At 38.5% G+C, this 20,874-nt stretch overlaps 1 protein-coding gene across 2 annotated transcripts; it reads left to right on the forward strand.

The window, feature by feature from the left end:
* Positions 1-9: 9 nt before the first annotated feature.
* On the forward strand, positions 10-20,680 carry LOC108721756 (SAXO downstream of blistered). 2 transcript variants are annotated; one of them, XM_018446500.1, is made up of 7 exons: positions 10-3,496; positions 8,504-8,784; positions 8,912-9,253; positions 11,915-12,354; positions 12,525-12,727; positions 12,824-14,948; positions 15,042-20,680. In XM_018446500.1, exons 1-7 carry the CDS (start codon positions 101-103, stop codon positions 20,555-20,557), a joined length of 12,303 nt encoding a protein of 4,100 aa, XP_018302002.1. In that variant the 5' UTR covers positions 10-100; the 3' UTR covers positions 20,558-20,680. The 2 variants fall into 2 exon arrangements, with proteins under 2 accessions (XP_018302002.1, XP_018301995.1); XM_018446493.1 differs by having other exon boundaries at positions 10-3,142; positions 3,188-3,496; positions 12,824-20,680.
* Positions 20,681-20,874: the final 194 nt, after the last annotated feature.

Consider the following 20,874-nt stretch of genomic DNA (forward strand, 5'->3'; position numbering starts at 1 on the left):
TTCTCATGACATTAAAAATGGAGCTCACGTTCCCATATCTCAGACATCGTCAAGGTCGACCGAGAGTACTCACGTGAGTAGCGAGACGAGCGAAGCAGTAATGAAAGACGGCCAAACAATGTCGAACACCACGAGAATACGCGAAACGGGAGAAAGAATCAATGACAACGGTAAGATGATGTCCACATCGAGTCGAGAAGTTGATAGCGAGCGTACAATCACACCTTCCAATGTGGCTATCATTAAAAATACTAATGATATCAAGGGGAGTGGCGATAAAAGTACGCGCAGCGATTTGAAATCAGAGAGATCAAACATCGAGATATCAACACGTTGTAATAAGCCCGGTCAATCCACGTGGGATGGCACGTTTGTCTATGAAAAACCCGCCACTCCTAAGGACAAAAATGTCATTGATAAAACAGTAAGTTCGAAGATTCATAGCGATACTAGAGATAATGAAACAAGCGTTAAAGTCACTCAAGAGACCTCGACCCAGGAGGTATCGTTTATCGATCAGAAAGTATCTTCAAGTTCAAGCATGACTCGAGACTCGAAAATGATAGTCGATGAAGATCAACGAACGACGACTTGTCTTCATGATATCACATCGGGAAAAACCGCCACAGATACAACAGATTTCGCTAGTGAAAAATATTCGAAGGGACCAACCCGTTACTCGAAACCTGGCGATTCGACGTGGGACGGAAGCTTCGTCGTGGAAAAAATTACGACGCAGCCAAGAAGTCAGCGTAACGATTCCGACGTCAACATGTTTCATCACGGTCACGGCGACAACGTCGCGGAAACGACGCAGAGAAGAGATTTCAAAGAGAAGAGTACGGACGGTACATATGAGAAGGAGTCATCCGAGACTATGCGCGTCGTAAAAGGTGCTACGGATAGCACCAGATTCATTTCTGAAGAACGACGAGATGTAAGCAGAGAGACTTCGATCCATGTCGATGGCACGCCATTAAGTAAGGATGAACACCTTGCTCGCGTATCCAGTCCGTCGCAACGAAGACTCGGCAGACCGGGCGAATTTATCTACGAAAAGTCGCAAGATGACGTAAAGAAGCATCCTTCAGACGTCACCGTTGTCCGTAGAACGGAGAAACATCATGATACCGTGGATGTTCAAGATGTCAGCGAAGAACAGAACATTTCGAACGTTACTGAATCGGTCTCCACGTCTTATATCGTCGAATACGCGATTTCCGGTGACAAGAAGAATGTCGAGAAGGTCACGTCGGTGTCCGAGATGATTTTAGAGGAAGATAGTCCTGAGGATAAAATTACGCGCGGCCATGGAAGTCCGGAGAGACAAACAAAATTTGATACAACCTCGCGCTGTTACAAGCCCGGTCAATCTGCTTGGGATGGTACCTTCGTCTACGAGCGACCGGTAACACCTGATAGTCGTCGAAAATCGGAAGATAAACGCACAGTAAAAACCATCGATATTCGAGATGTTACGGAAGACAATTCGATTAACGAAGCAGACGTCACGAGTACTTCTTACGTCGTTGAGCATTCATCGAGTCAGCAGAGTTTCTCGGACATCAAGGACGCCAGTGCCAGGTCCACGAGATACGAGACAGTCGTTTACGAGGGACGCCCTGTCGAAACGACGATTAGATTTGATGGAGATACATCACGAAGCAAAGTTTCGACGATGGAACGTCGGGCTAGTCCCTCTCCACGACCTAGAAGTCCGGAGAAGATACCGAAAGATAGAGATCTGCGAAGTACCAAACCCGGATCGTCAACGTGGGACGGAACTTTCGTATTGGAAAAATCGCAAGAGAAGAAGCGACTACCTAGTAGAGAATCCATTGATAAGCTATCAGATAAACCTCGTCCAGCAGACAGCAAAAAGATACCCCATGTTGATACATCGAAGAAATATGTTAGCGAGACTACTATCAATCTCCGAGATGTCAAGCAAGATGTATCAAGCACGTCAGAGACTATGGAAAGTTCCGTCGTTACGGAACAATCGAGAATGCACGAAAGTTACACGGATTCCTCCAATCTTGATTTCTCAACGACTTCCGTCGAAACTGTTACTATTCGCGACGGTCAGCCAATAACGACGCATAAAACAGTAATCATTCAAGAAAGCCCTCATAGCGGCGCGAAAAGGCTACCTAGTAGTGACGTAATAACTACTACCGGCGTTAAAGAGACCACTGTTAAAAGCGAGAAGAAGGAATCTCGCGCGGACGATAGAAGTTACCGACCTCTAAAACCAGGATCGTCCACATGGGACGGATCGTTCGTGTATGAGAAACCAGAGGAGAGAAGACTAAGCGATAAAAAGTCACCGAAAGATATACATAGAACTGTGACTAAACAAAGTCCAATTAAAGAACAACAGACCGACAATGTTGATCATCGAACAGTTACAATTTTGGACACATCAAAAGATATAACAAGTTCTGCCGATTATTCTACGAGCTCTGTCACGGTTGAACAAACATTCGTCACGGATTCAGAGACATACGATTCTTCAAATATATCCAAAATTTTCATCAAAGAAAGCGCAGCAGATAAAGTACGTGAAACCGATGAAAAGCCAAGACAGCTGTTTGACGGAAAACCTGAGCCATCGCCTCGACAACGTCCGAAAGACATTAAAGAGTCTAAACACGAAAAACCGCTAAAAAGTCCGGTGGATAGAATACATCGACCGTCGAAGCCAGGCGCCTCTACCTGGGATGGATCGTTCGTGTATGAGAAACCAGAAGAGAAGAGACCAGGAGATCGAAAAGTGCCAAAAGATATTAAAATTGAAGATAAACGAAGCCCAATTAAAGAAAAACCGAGTGACATCGCTGATCATAGAACATCTGTTACGATACTGAACACATCGAAGGATGTGTCAAGTTCTACCGATTATTCTACGAGCTCCGTCACGGTCGAGCAAACGTACGTCACCGATTCAAAGGCATATGACTCGTCAAATATATCCAAAATTTATATAAAAGATAGTTCGAAGGATAAAGTACATCCGATCGATTACGAGAAATCAAAACAGCCCTCTGACGAAAAGCCGCAAAAAAGTCTGGTAGACAGAACGCACCGACCGTCGAAGCCTGGTGCCTCCACTTGGGACGGTTCTTTCGTATACGAAAAACCGCAGGATTCGCAAAAGAAACCGACACGTGATGAACCAACTAAAGTACCGAAGAAACCGGCAGACGAACGAAAACCGATTGAAAAAGAAAGCAAACCAGTGGATCAGAAAGAAAAAGCGATGCTTACTCCGATTTCGCGAAAATCAACGGAGACACAGAAGGACGTCACTGAGATCAGACATATCGAAGATGTCGCGGATATCACACATGCGGATATCACGCGTACATCCGAAATGCTTCAGCAATCTTATGTAATCGATCAGTCTTCGAGATTTACTTCTGAGCAAGACGTGCGCGATGTTAAGGACGAGCGTGTCATCACTGAATTTACGACGGACACACGCAAGGATGTGGTGAGTAATTGCAAGCCGTTAAAATGTTTTTTTTATTAGCTGTCCACAGGAAATTGCTTAAACTACGACTCATTCAGTTTTCCGGGATAATTACTTATGTCATAATCATCTCTGTTTCAACATTTATTTCTATAAGAAGTCAAATACTGAAAACTTTAAACTTTCTAGTTAATAAGTTTATTACAGTTTTTAAGTTGGGAAATTTGGGGGAATTATTAATATTTCAGATTTGATTGCGTTGAAAGTCCGACAACCATATCGGCATGCAATTATAATTTCTGAAATTAATTCATTTAAATGAATTTAGAATAGTTCAACATCTTAACGTTCAGACCATTAGTGGCGCTTCTTAGTTTAAAGTATTGTAGTTAATATAAGCGGTCTTTCAATCTTATTATTGTTTAAACTTTCTATTTTCGATGTACTTGAGCTCTCAATACATTAACTTCTCGACTAGTTGACAATGACCATATGTCAGGAGGCAGATTTATAAAAATCTTATCGAGATACTTTGAGCTCAGTCCTTTCGGAAGAGGTTCGAACGATACTTTCACTTCCAAACCGGGCGAAGGTTGTAGGTTCATGTGTATGGCGCCGCGTTGAAAATAAACCTGACGTAATACAGCGATTCGAAGAAAGATGGGAAGGGTTAAGAGCAGAAGAACAAAAGAGAATTCGTTTTGTTAAATGCTCTATTTTGAAACAGACAGAATACATATATATCGTGTCCCTAATATATACGAATTTCTAGACGACTGAGCCTCGATTCATCGAACTATTGCAAAGTGAATCGAGCGGAAATCGATATTTCACACATGAGAAACAATTCTGCCCGTATACAGTATCGTTGTATTATGATCGCTTTAAATCGTCAATATGCTATTGCATAGTACAGAAATATATGATGTATCTTAATATTTTTAATATATTATCGTCATTGACATGAAAACAATACGATAACCTCTGTTTTAGATTAAAAAATGAACTTTGACATATAAATACGAAAGTTATCTTTGAGAGAGATAAATATGTATATATATTAAGACGATCATTGTACAGTTCAAATTGAAGACAAACCTTGTGTTTCTAAACAATATCATACTTAAAATATCACGCCAAATAATATTGTTATAGAAAAATATAAATTTAATTATTGCTATATTATTTATATTATTTATGACAAGAGTCTGTATACGAAGATTAATTATTATAATTATTTACATTTCTCCCCATGAAAAAATCCTTGGAATTGCATCCTTCTCGCACATGTAAGTGTATAATCACTTTCAATTAGGCTAAATCAAGCATATGCAGAATGATAATAATTGCATCAAATATGAGCAAATTCGGCAGTGATGTCACCGCTCAATGTAATCAGCTTAATGTATGACCAATTGAATTTCACGCGCGTTCCGCTTCGCTTATCATGCGGTCGTCTCGTTCAAGTGCTATAGCAATCTTAGTTAAGATATGCCATGCTGAGAGACACGTGTACATTGACGTCACTCATCGCTAGTTACTGTATCGATAGCAACGACCGATAACATTAAATAAAATAATAATAGTACAACAGAGAGAGTGACATACAGATACATCGTTTTACAATAATACCTTGTGTATTCACTGTATATTTCAATATGCTATAGAACTCGATATTGATTTAATCAGTAAAAACAAAATCGTACGTGGTATCAACGGATTTTACACTGCGACCGAGTCACTTTGTGGCTGAAAAGTTACATGTTTTCATAAAAATATGAGTTGATATCAAACAAAAAGATAAATGCCATAGATGAAACTTTGGATTTTACTGCTACAGCGATAAAACGACAGTATTTCTGAAAGTTTGAAATTTAGAATTTCAATTTAAAATTAGTTTCTGATAGAAATAACACTTCATTTTTATCCAAATGATTGTGTCCAATTTTTTTCTAATTTTAAAAATTGTCTTTCTTTTAAGAAAACTTTTTTATTTTTTCTGCGTTTAATTTTCTTATATAGTTACATTAATTTAAATTTTGTTTCATATCTGATAAAATCTTATTTTGCACATGTTGCTTATTGAAGATTCAGAGAGCATACTTTTCACTGTTAACAGTAGTGAATTTCCTAACTGAAGATGCTGAGAAGAATTTGAAACTTTATCTCCACGTAGCATCTCACAAATATTAGGATCGGTACTTCGAAGTTCACGTTATCTAACATCGCAGTTTGAATATTCAGTGCTTTGCTCACAAGGATAATTCACAAGGACTACGTTGGTAATTTGCAATATGTTCTCACGTTTACAAGTTTACATCCGTTGAACGAATTAAAAATAGACATTCGTAACTTATTCCGCACCACACGGACAGTCCTTTAAAGCAGTTTCTTTAAGGCAGCTCGATCTAATTCTCACAGCCGTGACTTTACTCCGAGGTCTCGAAATGATCGATAAAATGCTTTAGTAAGTCCGCGTTTGCACACGTGCTTTTCGCGTTACTTCATCTATCACTCTGTAAATGAATATCCAACAAATATCTTTTTTCCATCTTAGATAGAAAAAACGCTCTGTAGAATCTATTTGTATGTATACGATTGTAATTTACGTCCCTATATTCAAAACAATTCATCTTGATGTTATATTACAGACACCATCGTTGTTTTTGATTGTTCAACACGCAAACAACTATAGAGATGGCCTATTTGGATCGAGATATACGACGTACGTGAACACGCGTGATCGCGTTTTCTCGGCGCGATTCGGTATTATTATTTTATGAAGGCGCGCACTATTATGCGCTTTTATCTCGTCATGTCACACATTATGGCATCGATAAATGTGATATTTTATTAACAGCGCTTAATCACGTTCATCAAAATTCTTTTAACGCGGAAATTTTATTAAACTTGTAGTTACTATGAAACAGCAACACCGAAAGGATCGTTTTTAATGTGAAATTTCTAGACAGGCAAAATTATACTCATCAGGAAAACAAAGTCTAAATTATGTAAACGAGCTTCATTATGAACAACTCTCGACTCTCGATATCGTCGGCGGAGGGACAATCAGCTTAAGACTCAAGCTACTTAACCTACTAATTAAATGCCAAAACTTTATTTGATATGCTTTATGCGAATTACATTAGTGTTAAAAACAGGATTTGACTAATAATATCAGCAAACGTTATTTGCTTCGTTGTAGAGTCAAATTGAAAAGCAAGGGTGCTTATGAATGTAATAAATAGTTACAACAAATTGAAAAAAATAGATACGTGACATTTTTAATGACACACTGTAACGTGGAGAATTTCAACGTACAAGTAAAATATCAAAATTTCCCAACTAAAACAATATTTTTCGTAGTAAATTTATCATGAATATATAAAATACTTATTAATATTAGTAACATTAAATTATTATCATTTTAATAATGTGATATTATGTTTCCACACAGTTATGGCATAAAACTGCACTTTAAAAATGAATAGCAATCTGCACGTTGAAAAACATAAAAATGAAATATATAAAATTTACAAAAATTATTATTAGTAAAATTCCTCTTAATAACTAGAAATGTTAACCTTTATCTGTTTTGTATATATGTCGGCCAATACTTACTATTAAAACTTTAAAACATTACAATTATCAAGAAATTCGAGAATTTTAAGTAAAAAAGATTTCGAAATTTCCTACACATTTTAATAAAAATACAAAATCTGAAAATCTTTTAAAATACACTTATAAAATAAAATTCTTTGTACACCCCTGGTGAAAATTTTTCTCAGAATTTTTCATATAATTTTTCAGAATTTCAATATAATTTTATAACTTTCTCACATTTTTCATAGTTGGAACACTTCTCAGAAAATCTACATCTTTTCTCAGAATTTTTCATATATGTTACTTACGAAATATCGTCAGATGTCTTATAGGTTTTGTAAGTATAATTTTTGATGAAATGTTATAAAATCTAAAAAATTAAAAAATATGTTTTAAAAATGATGAAGTGAGAAATTTCAAAATATTTCAGAATTCACTTGTATAAAAAATTCTGAGAGAAGATGTAAACTTTCCGAATATTTCTAAGTATTTCTGAAAAATGTTCCAATTCGTAAATTAATAAATCATAATAAAAATTATGAGAAAAATTTTCACCAGGGACATCATTTACATTATCGATAGTACAAACATAATCTATTTCTAGAAACAACAGCAATGTCGTTAACGAAATAAACTAAATCGCAAAAGTACGGTTCGACGGTTCGACAAACACGTTACACGATACTCCGTAAGCGTGCACATAAAAGCCGTATACACCAATCTCGTGTTACCTGCATTCTGTCGAACTAAGCATTACCAACGTTCCTAATCTCGTTCATGCTCGCGGCGCTCATTATGCAGCATGTTTGAAGCTCGTAATGAACGTTCAATGAAAAACGAAGCCGCATTTACGTCATTATTGCGCCTCGAAGTCTTTGCCAATGTATATATCAAGGCGTTTACTATGTGTAATTAGCATGCCAATTGAATATCATGCATCATTATTTTTTTAAATAATTGTTATGACATTGACTTTAAGCAAATTGACACAATGTTGCTATGCAGTTGTCATTCGTTACGAGCAAAGTAGTTGTAAAGTTTGCGAGTGATGGTGTAGTCATAACTGGTCGTTTAAGTTTGACATTTCCTAACAGTTTATATGCCATATCAATGCAAGTACTTTGTTATAGTATACAATCAATGTGTTACTTATGCAGCACTGTTACCTATGTTGCAGCTGTAAAATTCTACGTAATATTAATTTATAAAAACGTGATAATATTCGATATTACAGTATATGTAATAATTAACAGTATAATTTACACTGTGCGTGAAAATATTATGAGCAACCATTAGCAAAATGATAATTGAAAGTATTGATCGTATTAATTGACCAATTATTCTGCTTCATGTATCTACTAATATTACTGTTATTTAGTAAAATCTAAGAAATACTTAAAGACTAATTTTTGTCGTATTTTTTAGAGAGATGTTACCGAATCAACGAAGAAATTTATCGACAAAGAGCAGGTGACTAGCATGGTAGCGCGGGATGTCATTGACAACACCCGATTCGATACCATCGTTGGCCCGGCATCCCGGTCTCCAGCGGATTCCACGAGAAAACCATCGCCTGAACGACCCGGTTATCCTCGTGGAATACCTGGTCTCAGGGAAGACGATCGACCAAAACCAACTCCAATTGCTGGAAAGCCCAGTCGACCTCCGCAGCGCGAAAGAAGTCCTCAGTGGCCAGTGGATGGCAGGTAAATAAAAAATAAACTGTTTCTTCTTTTATCTTTAAACTACTCTAATTCTTTTATATAATATGTCTAAACGGTAAGAAAAAATAAAAAGGTGATAATTTATAACTTATCGATGTTGGTTTCGTAGACCTTCCGAAATCCGACCAAAGTCACCTGAAAAGCTTCGGGATCATACGTCGCCGACTAGAAAACCACAGCCAGCGGCCGGCAAGCCGAGTCGATCCGAAGAAAAGCCTACAACATTTAGAAAACCCGATAAAGAATCTGAACCTTCGAAACCTAAACCTAGTCGATTTGCCGAGAAGCCTGAAGAACCGAAGAAATTGGAACGGGACAAGCCTAAACGAGGAGATCAAAGTCCAGACTCTCTCGACGAGGACGTAGTCTATCCTAAATCAATGCCGGTACCGGATATATTGTCGAAAATCCCTCTAAAAGAGCAGTGCATTTGTGAGCTTTGTACTTGCGGGTGAGTGTTCTTTGTGATAAAATACTTATATCTCTCTTCATATGTAAAAATGCTATATATAAAGATATAAAAATAAAAAATCTGGTACAAATGTAGATTTAATGTAAATTATGCGAAGCATTATAAGCCAAAATTAAGATTCTACGATAACATTTAATTACTTTCTATATACATATAAATTTTAATATTAGAATATTAATAAACATTTTACAAGGAGTATAATTAACAAGTATAGAACCAGTGCGAATACGATTTAATTTAACTTATCTACACGTTCGCTGTAGAGAGGAACACGGTTGACCTACTTCTAAACATTATTAACAAGATCAGAATACAAAACTTGCCAGAGTCGAGATGCAAATTGACGAGAGAAACAGGAGATTGTCTTCAAGGCCATATTTCCTACTCTATTAAATTCATTGCAGCAATCCATTCAGAGCTGAGCTGAGTTTATTATGTACGAATGTATTTACTTTTGATTTAACATTATTTTAGTATCTGTATCACTTATTACATACTTCCTATATAGACTCATATTTTCGTTATCAAAAGTTTTCATCGTTCTTATTAAGTTATTTTTAATTATTGAAAATTCTTGTTTAATTAATTCAATTCTTGCTATAAAAAAAATCAGTAACGTATTTATTGATGTTTTATCAAAGTAGTAGTATCACACATGTCAATTTTTTTATTTAGAAAACACTATATACGCATGCATAATATGCAAAAGTAGGACACGAGACAGATCCTTTTACGGCAAGTTGTTCTGGGCGAGAGCAAGTCATCGCACGATTCCTTCTTTATTCGAACTTTCCAACCTACGTAGCTCTGCATAACGGTGACGAATCATATAAATTTACCATATAGCTTTGGTAATTGTATTAGACATATCATCATTTTTAAAGAGTATTTATTATATCTTTCAAAAAAATGGTTAATTATGGAGATTAATATGGTATTTAAGTTCCTTTAAATCTTGTTTGAATCTTTTAATTTTTGCAATTTTTTCAAGATCTTATATGTGGTATATAACAGAAACAAATTTTCTTAATATTTAAGAAAATTTTTTATTTTTTATTTCAGTTATTAATTTGTGATTTTTAGTAATGGCAATAGAAAAAAACAATAATTTTAGAAAAATTTAATAAATATTATACAATTATATACATATCATTATATATAAATTTATTTATAATAATAGATAGAAACTCGTAGCGTAGATAGATTTGTGAGCGAGAGATATAAGTTCGTAGAAAATTAGTCGCGTCGTGGCCATCTCAAGAAGTAATTGCGGTTCGTCTACTCGTAGGCGATTAGTCGTTGGAAATTTCTACGTAAGTCTGCTTAACTTTGAGGTCTGCTAAAACTTCTCTCTTCTGGTTTAACGCGGCTCTAAAGGGATGTTCATAATGTGTCATGTAATATGGTTTTATCCAATAAAAAATACATGATACTACTCGACTTTGACCAAGTCTGGCTTTTACGGAATTGCATTTTCGTAATACCCAACGGCATAGAAGAAAAGCGAAAAAGAATTATGAGAACGAATTTTGATATTGCTTGATGTAGTTACACCGAAGTAGGATCTCTCATATGAAATGCTGGTGTCCAAATAAGTTGAGTTGCTTTGCATAAAATATTGGCAAGAATACTACGTTTCTTTATTCCATACCATTTACGGTATCTAACCAGTATTGCAGTAAAAGCATTCACCAGCAGGATGTAATTCGTACCTTTTTACAGAAAAGTGAAAGCTTTTCAGTAATTAATACGATCAATATCGATAGGAACGTCATTCGTCGTTTGATAAAATCTTAAGTATATATTCTGAATTATATTCAATTATAAATGAAGGTATCTAAAATTTCCAATGCGATTGGATTGTAAAGAACTTAATTAATTTTTGTAATCAAGCCAAAGAATATTTAATTAATTGAACATGTACCAATAACAATTCGATTTACGTGAGAACATCTCGTTAAAACATACTGTTCTGTGACTAATAAAGACTATTAATAACTCGAATTATAATAAATATTAAATTAATTCTCGCTAAATAAAATATACGAATTATTCAGCTTATTGTAATTTTTACGACATTTATAAAATATTTGTTTTTAATTAATAATATAAATGTGATATTAAAAGACACGATATTTTAATATATCGTGTATCGAGTGAACAGATTACAATGTCTCGATCACAATTTCGCCTTTACATCCATCGTATGGTAACGGCTGCAAATACTAATTCCGAGAATAACAAGACATTTAAAATGACGCAAAACCTTTATACTCATTAAGAACATAAAAGGATTGATACCCTTCTGCGTCATATTTAAATCTCCATATGCACCGAGTCTTTGTTATGCATCAGCGCTATTTGAACGAATACAAAAGCGGATAACAAGAATTTTCTGCAAACGCTTTTCTTCCCTTTTATTAATATTAAACAGGCATATACAGTGAATGTCATAAGAATACAGTATCGTTTACTTTACAGTATTGCTGCTTTTAAATATGAACGAAACTATTTAAAAATAGATACCTTTCTTAAAATATGCTTCTCAAAACGTTACTTCTCATGCGATCTGAAAAAACATTGTAATATATCATAAGCGTTATATTTATTTCTAAATTCTAATAAATGACAATATTTTAGACGTCATCGTTGCCCGCACAATTTGCCCCAAGAACATTTGGAATTCTCTTATGAAGAACCGTTGCATACTGTGACTTCCTATCGCCAGGATTACGACGAAAAACATGTGGAAAAGCAAACAAAATATTATCATGAAGATCATTTACATACAGAGGGTGAATTTATCGGACAGAGACGAACTGATTATGTGGCTACTAGGGGCGAGAGAGCGCCAGTCAGAAAACCGCAAGATCATCTCAAACCCGAAGGTGAATTCGTTAGAAGACCAAAGGAAGAGGTGCCTATAAGGGGTGAAAGGGCACTTGTAAAGAAGCCACAGGACAATCTCAAACCGGAGGGCGAGTTTGTCGGTAAGCCTCGAGAGGAAACTTCGAAATATGGCGAACGAGCACCGATTACAAAGCCGAGGGATAACTTGAAATTTGAAAGGGATTTTGACAGTAACTTTAAATATTTGCGTAATTCTGTTCGTGAACTTATTAACTTTTTTGTGTTATAAATTTGATCTCAACAGCTATTCAAAAGAATTCTTATGTATACAAAAATAAACTTTTCGTAAAATTGTATGCTCGATATAGAAAAATAAATAAATAATTTTGTTATTTTCTAGCTACAACAACAACCGAGTTGGTTTTTACTGGCACTCCTGGCGAACGACCGATCCCAATACGTCGCAATACTTATACAAAGATAGAAGGTGATTTCACTGACGAAACGACGACGCGATCGCAATACATTGATCATCGTAGCATCCAACACGCTGAAATCGTTAAACGAACGGATAATCTCATCGTGGGAGAGGGTGAATTCACGGTTAGTAGTTTTTAACGATAAAAACTTTTGGATTTTAATCAGAACGTTTATAAGACCGCATATGTGATTTCATTGTTTTTAAAAATTATCTTACAGGGTACCTCTCATATCAAGGAAGATTTCCAGACTCATGTTATTGAACGTGAACCTCAGTGGCGACCGAAGTATCCTAAAGACACAGATCGGTTTTACAGTAAAACAGACATCATTGACAGTACTACGACCTCTCAGGAACAATTTCGAACTTTTGATCAGGCAGATTATAAAAGTACCATAGTTATTAAAAGAGCTGATAATCTAAGACCCGAAGGACCTTTCGAAGCATTGTCTCACACAAAGGATGATTACGTTACACCAATATTGCTGCGCAGGCCAGAACCACAAAAACCTATAGATAATTTAAAACCTGAAGGACCATTCGAAGGACGGCCTAAAGATGATTATTCACCTAAACGCGGCGAACGTTATGAAGTGAAACGGCCAGAAGATAACTTACGTCCTGAAGGACCATTCGAAGGGCGTCCTAAAGATGACTATGCACCTAAACGTAGCGAACGCCCTGAAGTCAAGCGACCAGAAGATAATTTACGTTCTGAAGGACCATTTGAAGGACGGCCTAAGGATGATTTTAGGCCAACCAAAGGAGAGAGAGCTGATGTTAAAAGACCACAGGATAATTTGAAATCAGAGGGACCGTTCCAAGGACGTCCAAAAGATGATTTTACTCCGAAGACAGCGGAACGTCCTGAAGTGAAACGACCGAAAGACAATTTACGACTCGAAGGCGATTTTTCAGATCGTCCCAAAGACCAATATGTACCCGGTGAGAAACGCACTCCTATCAGACATCTGGATAATTTGTATCCTGAAGGCTACTTCGAAAGACCTAAGCCAATACCTTACGGTCCCGGTGACAGAGCATCTATCGTTCGTCATCCGGATAATCTATTTCCGGAAGGAGAATTTCCAGACAGAGAAATCGAGCCATTCAAACCTGCCGAACGTAGAACGCCCATTAAACATATCGATAATCTTCGTCCAGAAGGTGACTTTGAAGGAAAACCCAAAAATGATTTCAGACCAACTAAAGGAGAACGTGCCGATGTTAAACGCCCTGAAGATAATTTACGACCAGAAGGTCCGTTCGAGGGTCGTCCAAAAGATGATTATTCACCCAAGCGTGCAGAACGTCCTGAAGTAAAACGTCCGGAAGATAATCTACGCCCCGAAGGCGATTTCGAAAGACCAGAGAAAGCACCTATTGGTCCAGCCGAAAGACGCACTCCAATTAAACATCCGGATAATCTTAGATCCGAAGGAGAATTCGAGCGACCTCGTCAAGATGGTTACCGTCCGGCAGAAAAACCAGAAGTCAAAAAGCCAGTGGACAATTTAAGACCCGAAGGTGAATTTGAAAGACCACGTCCTGAAAAATATGCACCAGCTGAGAAGCGAACACCAGTAAAACATCCAGATAATCTCAAATCAGAAGGTGAATTTGAGCGGCCTCGTCAGGATGGTTACCGTCCGGCAGAAAAACCAGAAGTCAAAAAGCCAGTGGACAATTTAAGGCCTGAAGGTGAATTTGAAAGACCACGTCCTGAAAAATATGCACCAGCTGAGAAGCGAACACCAGTGAAACATCCAGATAATCTCAAATCAGAAGGTGAATTTGAGCGGCCTCGTCAGGATGGTTACCGTCCGGCAGAAAAACCAGAAGTCAAAAAGCCAGTGGACAATTTAAGGCCTGAAGGTGAATTTGAAAGACCACGTCCTGAAAAATACGCTCCAGCTGAGAAACGAACACCAGTGAAACATCAGGATAATCTTAAACCAGAAGGTGAATTTATCGGTAAACCGAAAGAAGATTTCATACCAACAAAAGGTGATCGCGCTGATGTTAAAAGACCAGCGGATAATTTAAGACCGGAAGGCCCATTCGAAGGTCGACCAAAAGATGACTATCGACCAGTGCGTGGAGAACGTATGGATATTGTTAAACACACGGACAATTTGCGTATGGAAGGAGATATAGAAACATATAGATCCAGAGACGAATATACTGATTTCTTAATACGCGAAAGAACTGAAATTACTAAATATCAAGATAATTTACGTATGGAAGGTGAATTCATTGATACAAGAACGAGAGATGATTTTAAAGTTGTTAAAGGCGAACGCATGGACGTCGTTAAACATCGTGATAATTTAAGACCGGAAGGTCCGTTCGAAGGTCGTCCGAAGGACGATTATTCACCCAAGAAAGCAGAAAGACCTGAAATTAAAAAGCCGGAAGATAATTTAAAACCAGAAGGCGATTTCGTACGTCAACCTAAGGAAGAAGCGCCTAAAAAAGGTGAGAGAGCTGACGTGAAAAAACCGAGAGACAATTTAAGGCCGGAAGGTGAGTTCGAAAGACCGGAAAAGAAACCAATCGGTCCAGCAGAGAAGCGTACCCCGATTAAACATTCTGATAACCTAAAACCAGAGGGTGAGTTTGAGAGACCAATACCTGAAGAATTCAAACCTGCCGAAAGACCAATTGTAAAGAAACCACATGACAATTTAAAACCGGGAGGCGAATTTGTGTCAAGACCAAAAGAGGAGGCACCAAAGAAAGGTGAGAGAGCTGATATTAAAAAGCCACAAGACAATTTGCGACCGGAGGGCGACTTCGAAAGACCGGAGAAAAAACCAATTGGCCCTGCAGAGCGACGTTCTCCGATTAAACATTCTGATAATCTGAAGCCAGAAGGTGAATTCGAGAGACCTATGCCTGAAGAATTTAGACCTGCCGAAAGACCGGTAGTAAAGAAACCACACGATAATTTAAAACCGGAAGGCGAATTCGTTTCTCGACCAAAAGAAGAAATGCCAAAAAAAGGTGACAGAGCTGATGTTAAAAAGCCAAAGGACAATCTCAAACCCGAGGGCGATTTTGAAAGACCAGAAAAAGCACCTATTGGTCCAGCGGAACGACGTACTCCGATTAAACATGCAGACAATTTGAAGCCAGAAGGTGAGTTTGAACGACCGGAACAAGAAGGTTATCGTCCAGCAGAAAAGCCAGAAGTCAAAAAACCAATAGATAATCTAAGACCCGAAGGCGATTTTGAAAGACCTCATCCTGAAAAATATGTTCCAGCTGAGAAACGTACGCCAGTGAAACATCCAGATAATCTTAAGCCGGAGGGTGAATTCATTGGTAGACCTAAAGAAGACTTTACGCCCACTAAAGGTGATCGTGCCGAAGTTAAAAAACCAGAGGATAATCTGAGACCAGAGGGTCCATTCGAAGGTCGACCGAAGGATGATTATCGACCGGTGCGTGGCGAACGCATGGACGTAGTGAAGCGCACGGATAACTTGCGAATGGAAGGAGATATAGAAACTTATAGATCCAGAGACGAATATACCGATTTCTTAATACGCGAAAGGACTGAAATTACTAAATATCAGGATAATTTACGTATGGAAGGAGAATTTATCGATATGAGAACACGAGATGATTTCAAAGTCGTTAAAGGCGAACGCATGGATGTCGTTAAGCATCGTGACAATTTAAAACCAGAAGGTCCATTCGAAGGTCGTCCGAAGGACGATTATTCGCCTAAAAAAGCAGAGAGACCTGAAATTAAAAAACCAGAAGATAATTTAAAACCAGAAGGCGATTTCGTACGTCGGCCTAAAGAAGAAGCACCTAAAAAGGGTGAGAGAGTTGACGTGAAAAAACCGAAAGATAATTTGCGACCAGAGGGAGACTTCGAAAGACCGGAAAAGAAATCAATTGGCCCTGCTGAGCGACGTTCTCCGATTAAACATTCTGACAATCTAAAACCAGAGGGTGAATTCGAAAGACCTAAGCTTGAAGAATTCAAGCCTGCTGAAAGACCGGTTGTAAAGAAGCCACATGATAATTTGAAACCTGAAGGCAAATTCGTATCTAGACCGAAAGAAGAAGCACCAAAGAAAGGTGAGAGAGCTGATGTCAGAAAACCGCAAGACAATTTGCAACCGGAAGGAGACTTTGAAAGACCAGAAAAGAAACCGATTGGTCCTGCTGAGCGACGTTCTCCGATAAAACATTCTGACAATCTAAAATCAGAGGGTGAATTCGAAAGACCTAAGCCTGAAAAATTCAAGCCTGCTGAAAGACCGATTGTAAAGAAGCCACTCGATAACTTGAAACCTGAAGGCGAGTTTACATCTAGGCCAAAAGAAGAAGCGCCGAAGAAAGGTGAAAGAGCCGATGTCAGAAAACCGCAAGATAATTTACGATCAGAGGGTGACTTCGAAAGACCAGAGAAAAAACCGATTGGTCCAGCGGAAAGAAGAACTCCAATTAAACATTTTGATAATTTAAAACCTGAGGGTGAGTTTGAGAGACCTAAGCCTGAAGAATTCAAGCCTGCCGAAAGACCAATTGTAAAGAAGCCACACGATAATTTGAAACCTGAAGGCGAGTTCGTATCTAGGCCGAAAGAAGACGTGCCGAGAAAAGGTGACAGAGCCGAAGTTCGAAAACCGCAAGATAATTTACGATCGGAGGGTGAGTTTGAAAGACCGGAGAAAAAACCAATTGGTCCAGCGGAAAGAAGAACTCCGATCAAGCATGCAGATAATTTGAAACCAGAAGGTGAATTTGAAAAACGTCCAAAGGAAAAGGTACCGATCAAGGGTGAAAGGGCGGATGTTACCAAACCAAAAGATAATTTACGATCTGAAGGCGATTTTGTGAGACCTCAGAAATCACCGATTGGTCCAGCAGAACGACGTACACCGATTCGACACGAAGACAACTTGCATCTAGAGGGTGAATTCGTTGGTCGACCAAAAGATGATTTTATTCCTAAGCGCGTCGATCGACCAATTCAAAAAAAGCCTAAAGATAATTTGAAGCCTGAAGGAGAATTCGTAGGAAAACCCAAGGACGATTACAAACCGACTAAAGGAGAGAGAACTGAAATCGTAGTACATCAAGACAATTTGAAGATGGAAGGCGATATAGATGTTTATCGATCTCGAGATGATTACGTGACTACGTCTAAACGCGAACGTTTGGATATTGTTCATCGTGAAGATAACTTGAAGATTGAAGGCGAATTCGTTGATATTCATCGACGAGATGATTATCGAGCTACTCGTGGTGAACGTAGCGAAATTATTAGACATGAAGACAACCTCTATCCTGAGGGTGATTTCGAACGACCAGAGAAAGCACCAATAGGTCCTGCAGAGAGAAGATCTCCTATTAAACATCCTGATAACTTAAAGCCAGAAGGCGATTTTGTTCAACGGCCGAAGGAAACCGTGTCTATTAAGGGTGACCGAGCAGTCGTCAAGAAGCCGAAAGATAATTTGAAGCCCGAAGGTGAATTCGAGAGACCAATAAAATCACCCGTTGGACCCGGCGAACGACGATCACCCATTAAACATCCCGATAATCTTCATCCGGAAGGAGAATTCATTGGCAGACCGAAGAAAGACACGCCGCTAAAAGGTGATCGAGCAGATGTGAAGAAGCCAAAGGATAATCTTCATCCCGAAGGAGACTTCGCGAAACGTTTCCCGAAGAAAGTAGAACCGGCTGAGCGAAGAACTCCGATCAAGCACGAGGATAATCTTCACCCTGAAGGAGATTTTTACATAGTGCCTAAGGACGATTTTATTCCAAAGAGAGGAGATCGATCGCCTGTTAAAAAACCTCAGGACAATCTTCGTCCCGAAGGTGAAATGAAAGTATCTCCGAAGGATGATTATAAATACGTAAATGGAGATCGCGTAGAAATACGTCGGCACGAGGATCACCTGCGCATGGAGGGACAAATAGATACTCATCGCTCGAGAGATGACTATAAGAAAATCACGAGAGTGGAGAAAGTAGATGTTAAGAGACATGAAGATAATCTCAGAATGGAAGGCGAATTTATCGACGTGCGTCGCAAGGATGATTACGTGCACGTGGTTGGTGAACGCGTGCCGATTAAAAAGCGTTCGGACAATCTACGTCCGGAAGGAGATTTCGACAGACCTCAGAAGACCGTGATCGGGCCCGGGGAGAAAAGAACTCCAATCAAGCACCCGGATAATCTGAAGCCAGAGGGTGATTTTGAACGTAGAACTCCAGATAAGATTGGTCCCGGCGAACGACGCTCGCCGATTCGTCACGCCGATAATTTGAAGCCAGAAGGTGATTTCATCGGACGCCCACGTGACGACTTCACTCCCAAAAGAGCAGAAAGAATCGAAGTCGTAAAAAGAGAGGATAATCTAAAGATGATGGGTGATTTCGAAGGCACAACGTCTCACAAGTCGACTTACACAATAGTTCGTGGCGAGCGAGCGGACATTAAGTCACACGAAGATAACTTAAAGATCAGCACCGGCACTATGGAAACAAAAACAACCAGCAGAGATACTTATACACCTTCTAAGCATGAACCTTCTCCCGCTAGTAAAACAGTAAATCGTCGAAGGCACATGGAATCGTCTATTTCGCTCGGTGATGACACCACCGTGATGACCACGACGAATCAACGTAACTACAATACTTACACGAAACGTACAGGAAAGGATATAGCTGCTAAAATGAGTCAGATGGAATCTGATACTAGGAAAACCATGGAATCGCAAACTTTAGCAGATGGAACTGTCATTACGACCGTAAAACGTACAACTACTTCTGCTCAGTCAGATCAGAGAGCTGCCAATGCTCAAACTGTTTCTCATCATCAACAAACACAACATATTACGGATCGTCGTACCTCTCAACCAATTGATGTTTCGCCATCTGGATCACAACCCGTGGATTCGCGCAAAACGACTTCTCAATTAGTGTCTAATCAGCATCATGAACAGCATCAAAGAACTCATTTGAGCGAGCAACATTTGCGATCGCAGAACGTGCAGAGTCGTCGATCAATCGAGGACAGATCATTCACAGAAGGACTAAATCATCGAGGGCAAATCGTGCGAGCGGAAGATACATCTCGTTACGCGATCGACGCTACACACGGCGAGCACCATAGACAGCAGCATCAGCAACAGCACGTCGAGCGTCATCATCAGGAAATGACCAAGCGCGATTATGTGAACGCACAACATATGGAAACTCGACAAAGATCTGCGACGAAACAGCACGAGCAGCATACAATCTCCACTCAGGCGCGATATAATTCAAGCAGCCCGGAATTCCGACAATCAATCAACGGGCAAACAATCGTAGAACGATCACACGCAGACTCAGCCACGAAGTTCAGTCACCACCGCAAGAACGTGATATCTTCTTCGTCGGCTGACATAAACAATGCAGTACTCCATCGACGTGGCGTAGCTTCTTCCACCGAGGCTCTTCACACGATCTCGTCGACGGCGGCGGACCAGCGCAAAAGTATCTCAAACCTGGCCGAGAGCGGGCAGTACATCAGTAATTCGAGCCAGAGTAACGATAGACGTAGTTTGACTTCGCTGCATCGCAGTACTAAAGAAGTCAATCCTTGGGCTTCTTCCAGCTATGAACGCCCACAAAGAATCGTTCGGCAAGATAACCTGAGTGTCGGCGGGAAATTCTATTCACAAAGCGAGGCAAAAAGCTATGGAAATTTCTCACAAAGTACTCAAAAAGTAGAAAGAGTTCAGAGGCAAACGAACGCATCTCACATTAATTTGGGTGATGGTAGTACTGTCAGTTCTAGCATGTATAAAAGAGAATACGTTCCTAGGCACAGAGGACCGTGTCCAGCTGCTCTTTTGGAAGCCAAACAGGCGCCTTTCAAACATACCAGGGACACTCAGAAACATAAGTTTTACATGCCAGTCGTGTCCAACTAAATTGGCCTATTAAATTTAACGTTTTATTAATTTTTTCAGAAATTATTCTAAATGATAATGTTAAAGTACGAAAATCAAAATTTCGTTCTGTAAAGACGATCAAAATTATACGCAACACATTTATCATCGTGCATAATATTTTGAAGTAATTTTTTGTTACATATCGATTATTGAGTAAAAATATACATAATAATTAATTATATACATGATAATAAATAATAATTAATTAATTATTATATGATTATAATCAATAATAATAATTGATTATATTTTAGAATCAATTATAATTAATTATTATTATATTATTAACTTAACAT

Source organism: Mycetomoellerius zeteki, unplaced genomic scaffold (genome assembly GCF_001594055.1).
Source record: "Mycetomoellerius zeteki isolate Tzet28-1 unplaced genomic scaffold, Tzet1.0 scaffold105, whole genome shotgun sequence".
NCBI classification, from domain to species: Eukaryota; Metazoa; Arthropoda; class Insecta; order Hymenoptera; family Formicidae; genus Mycetomoellerius; species Mycetomoellerius zeteki.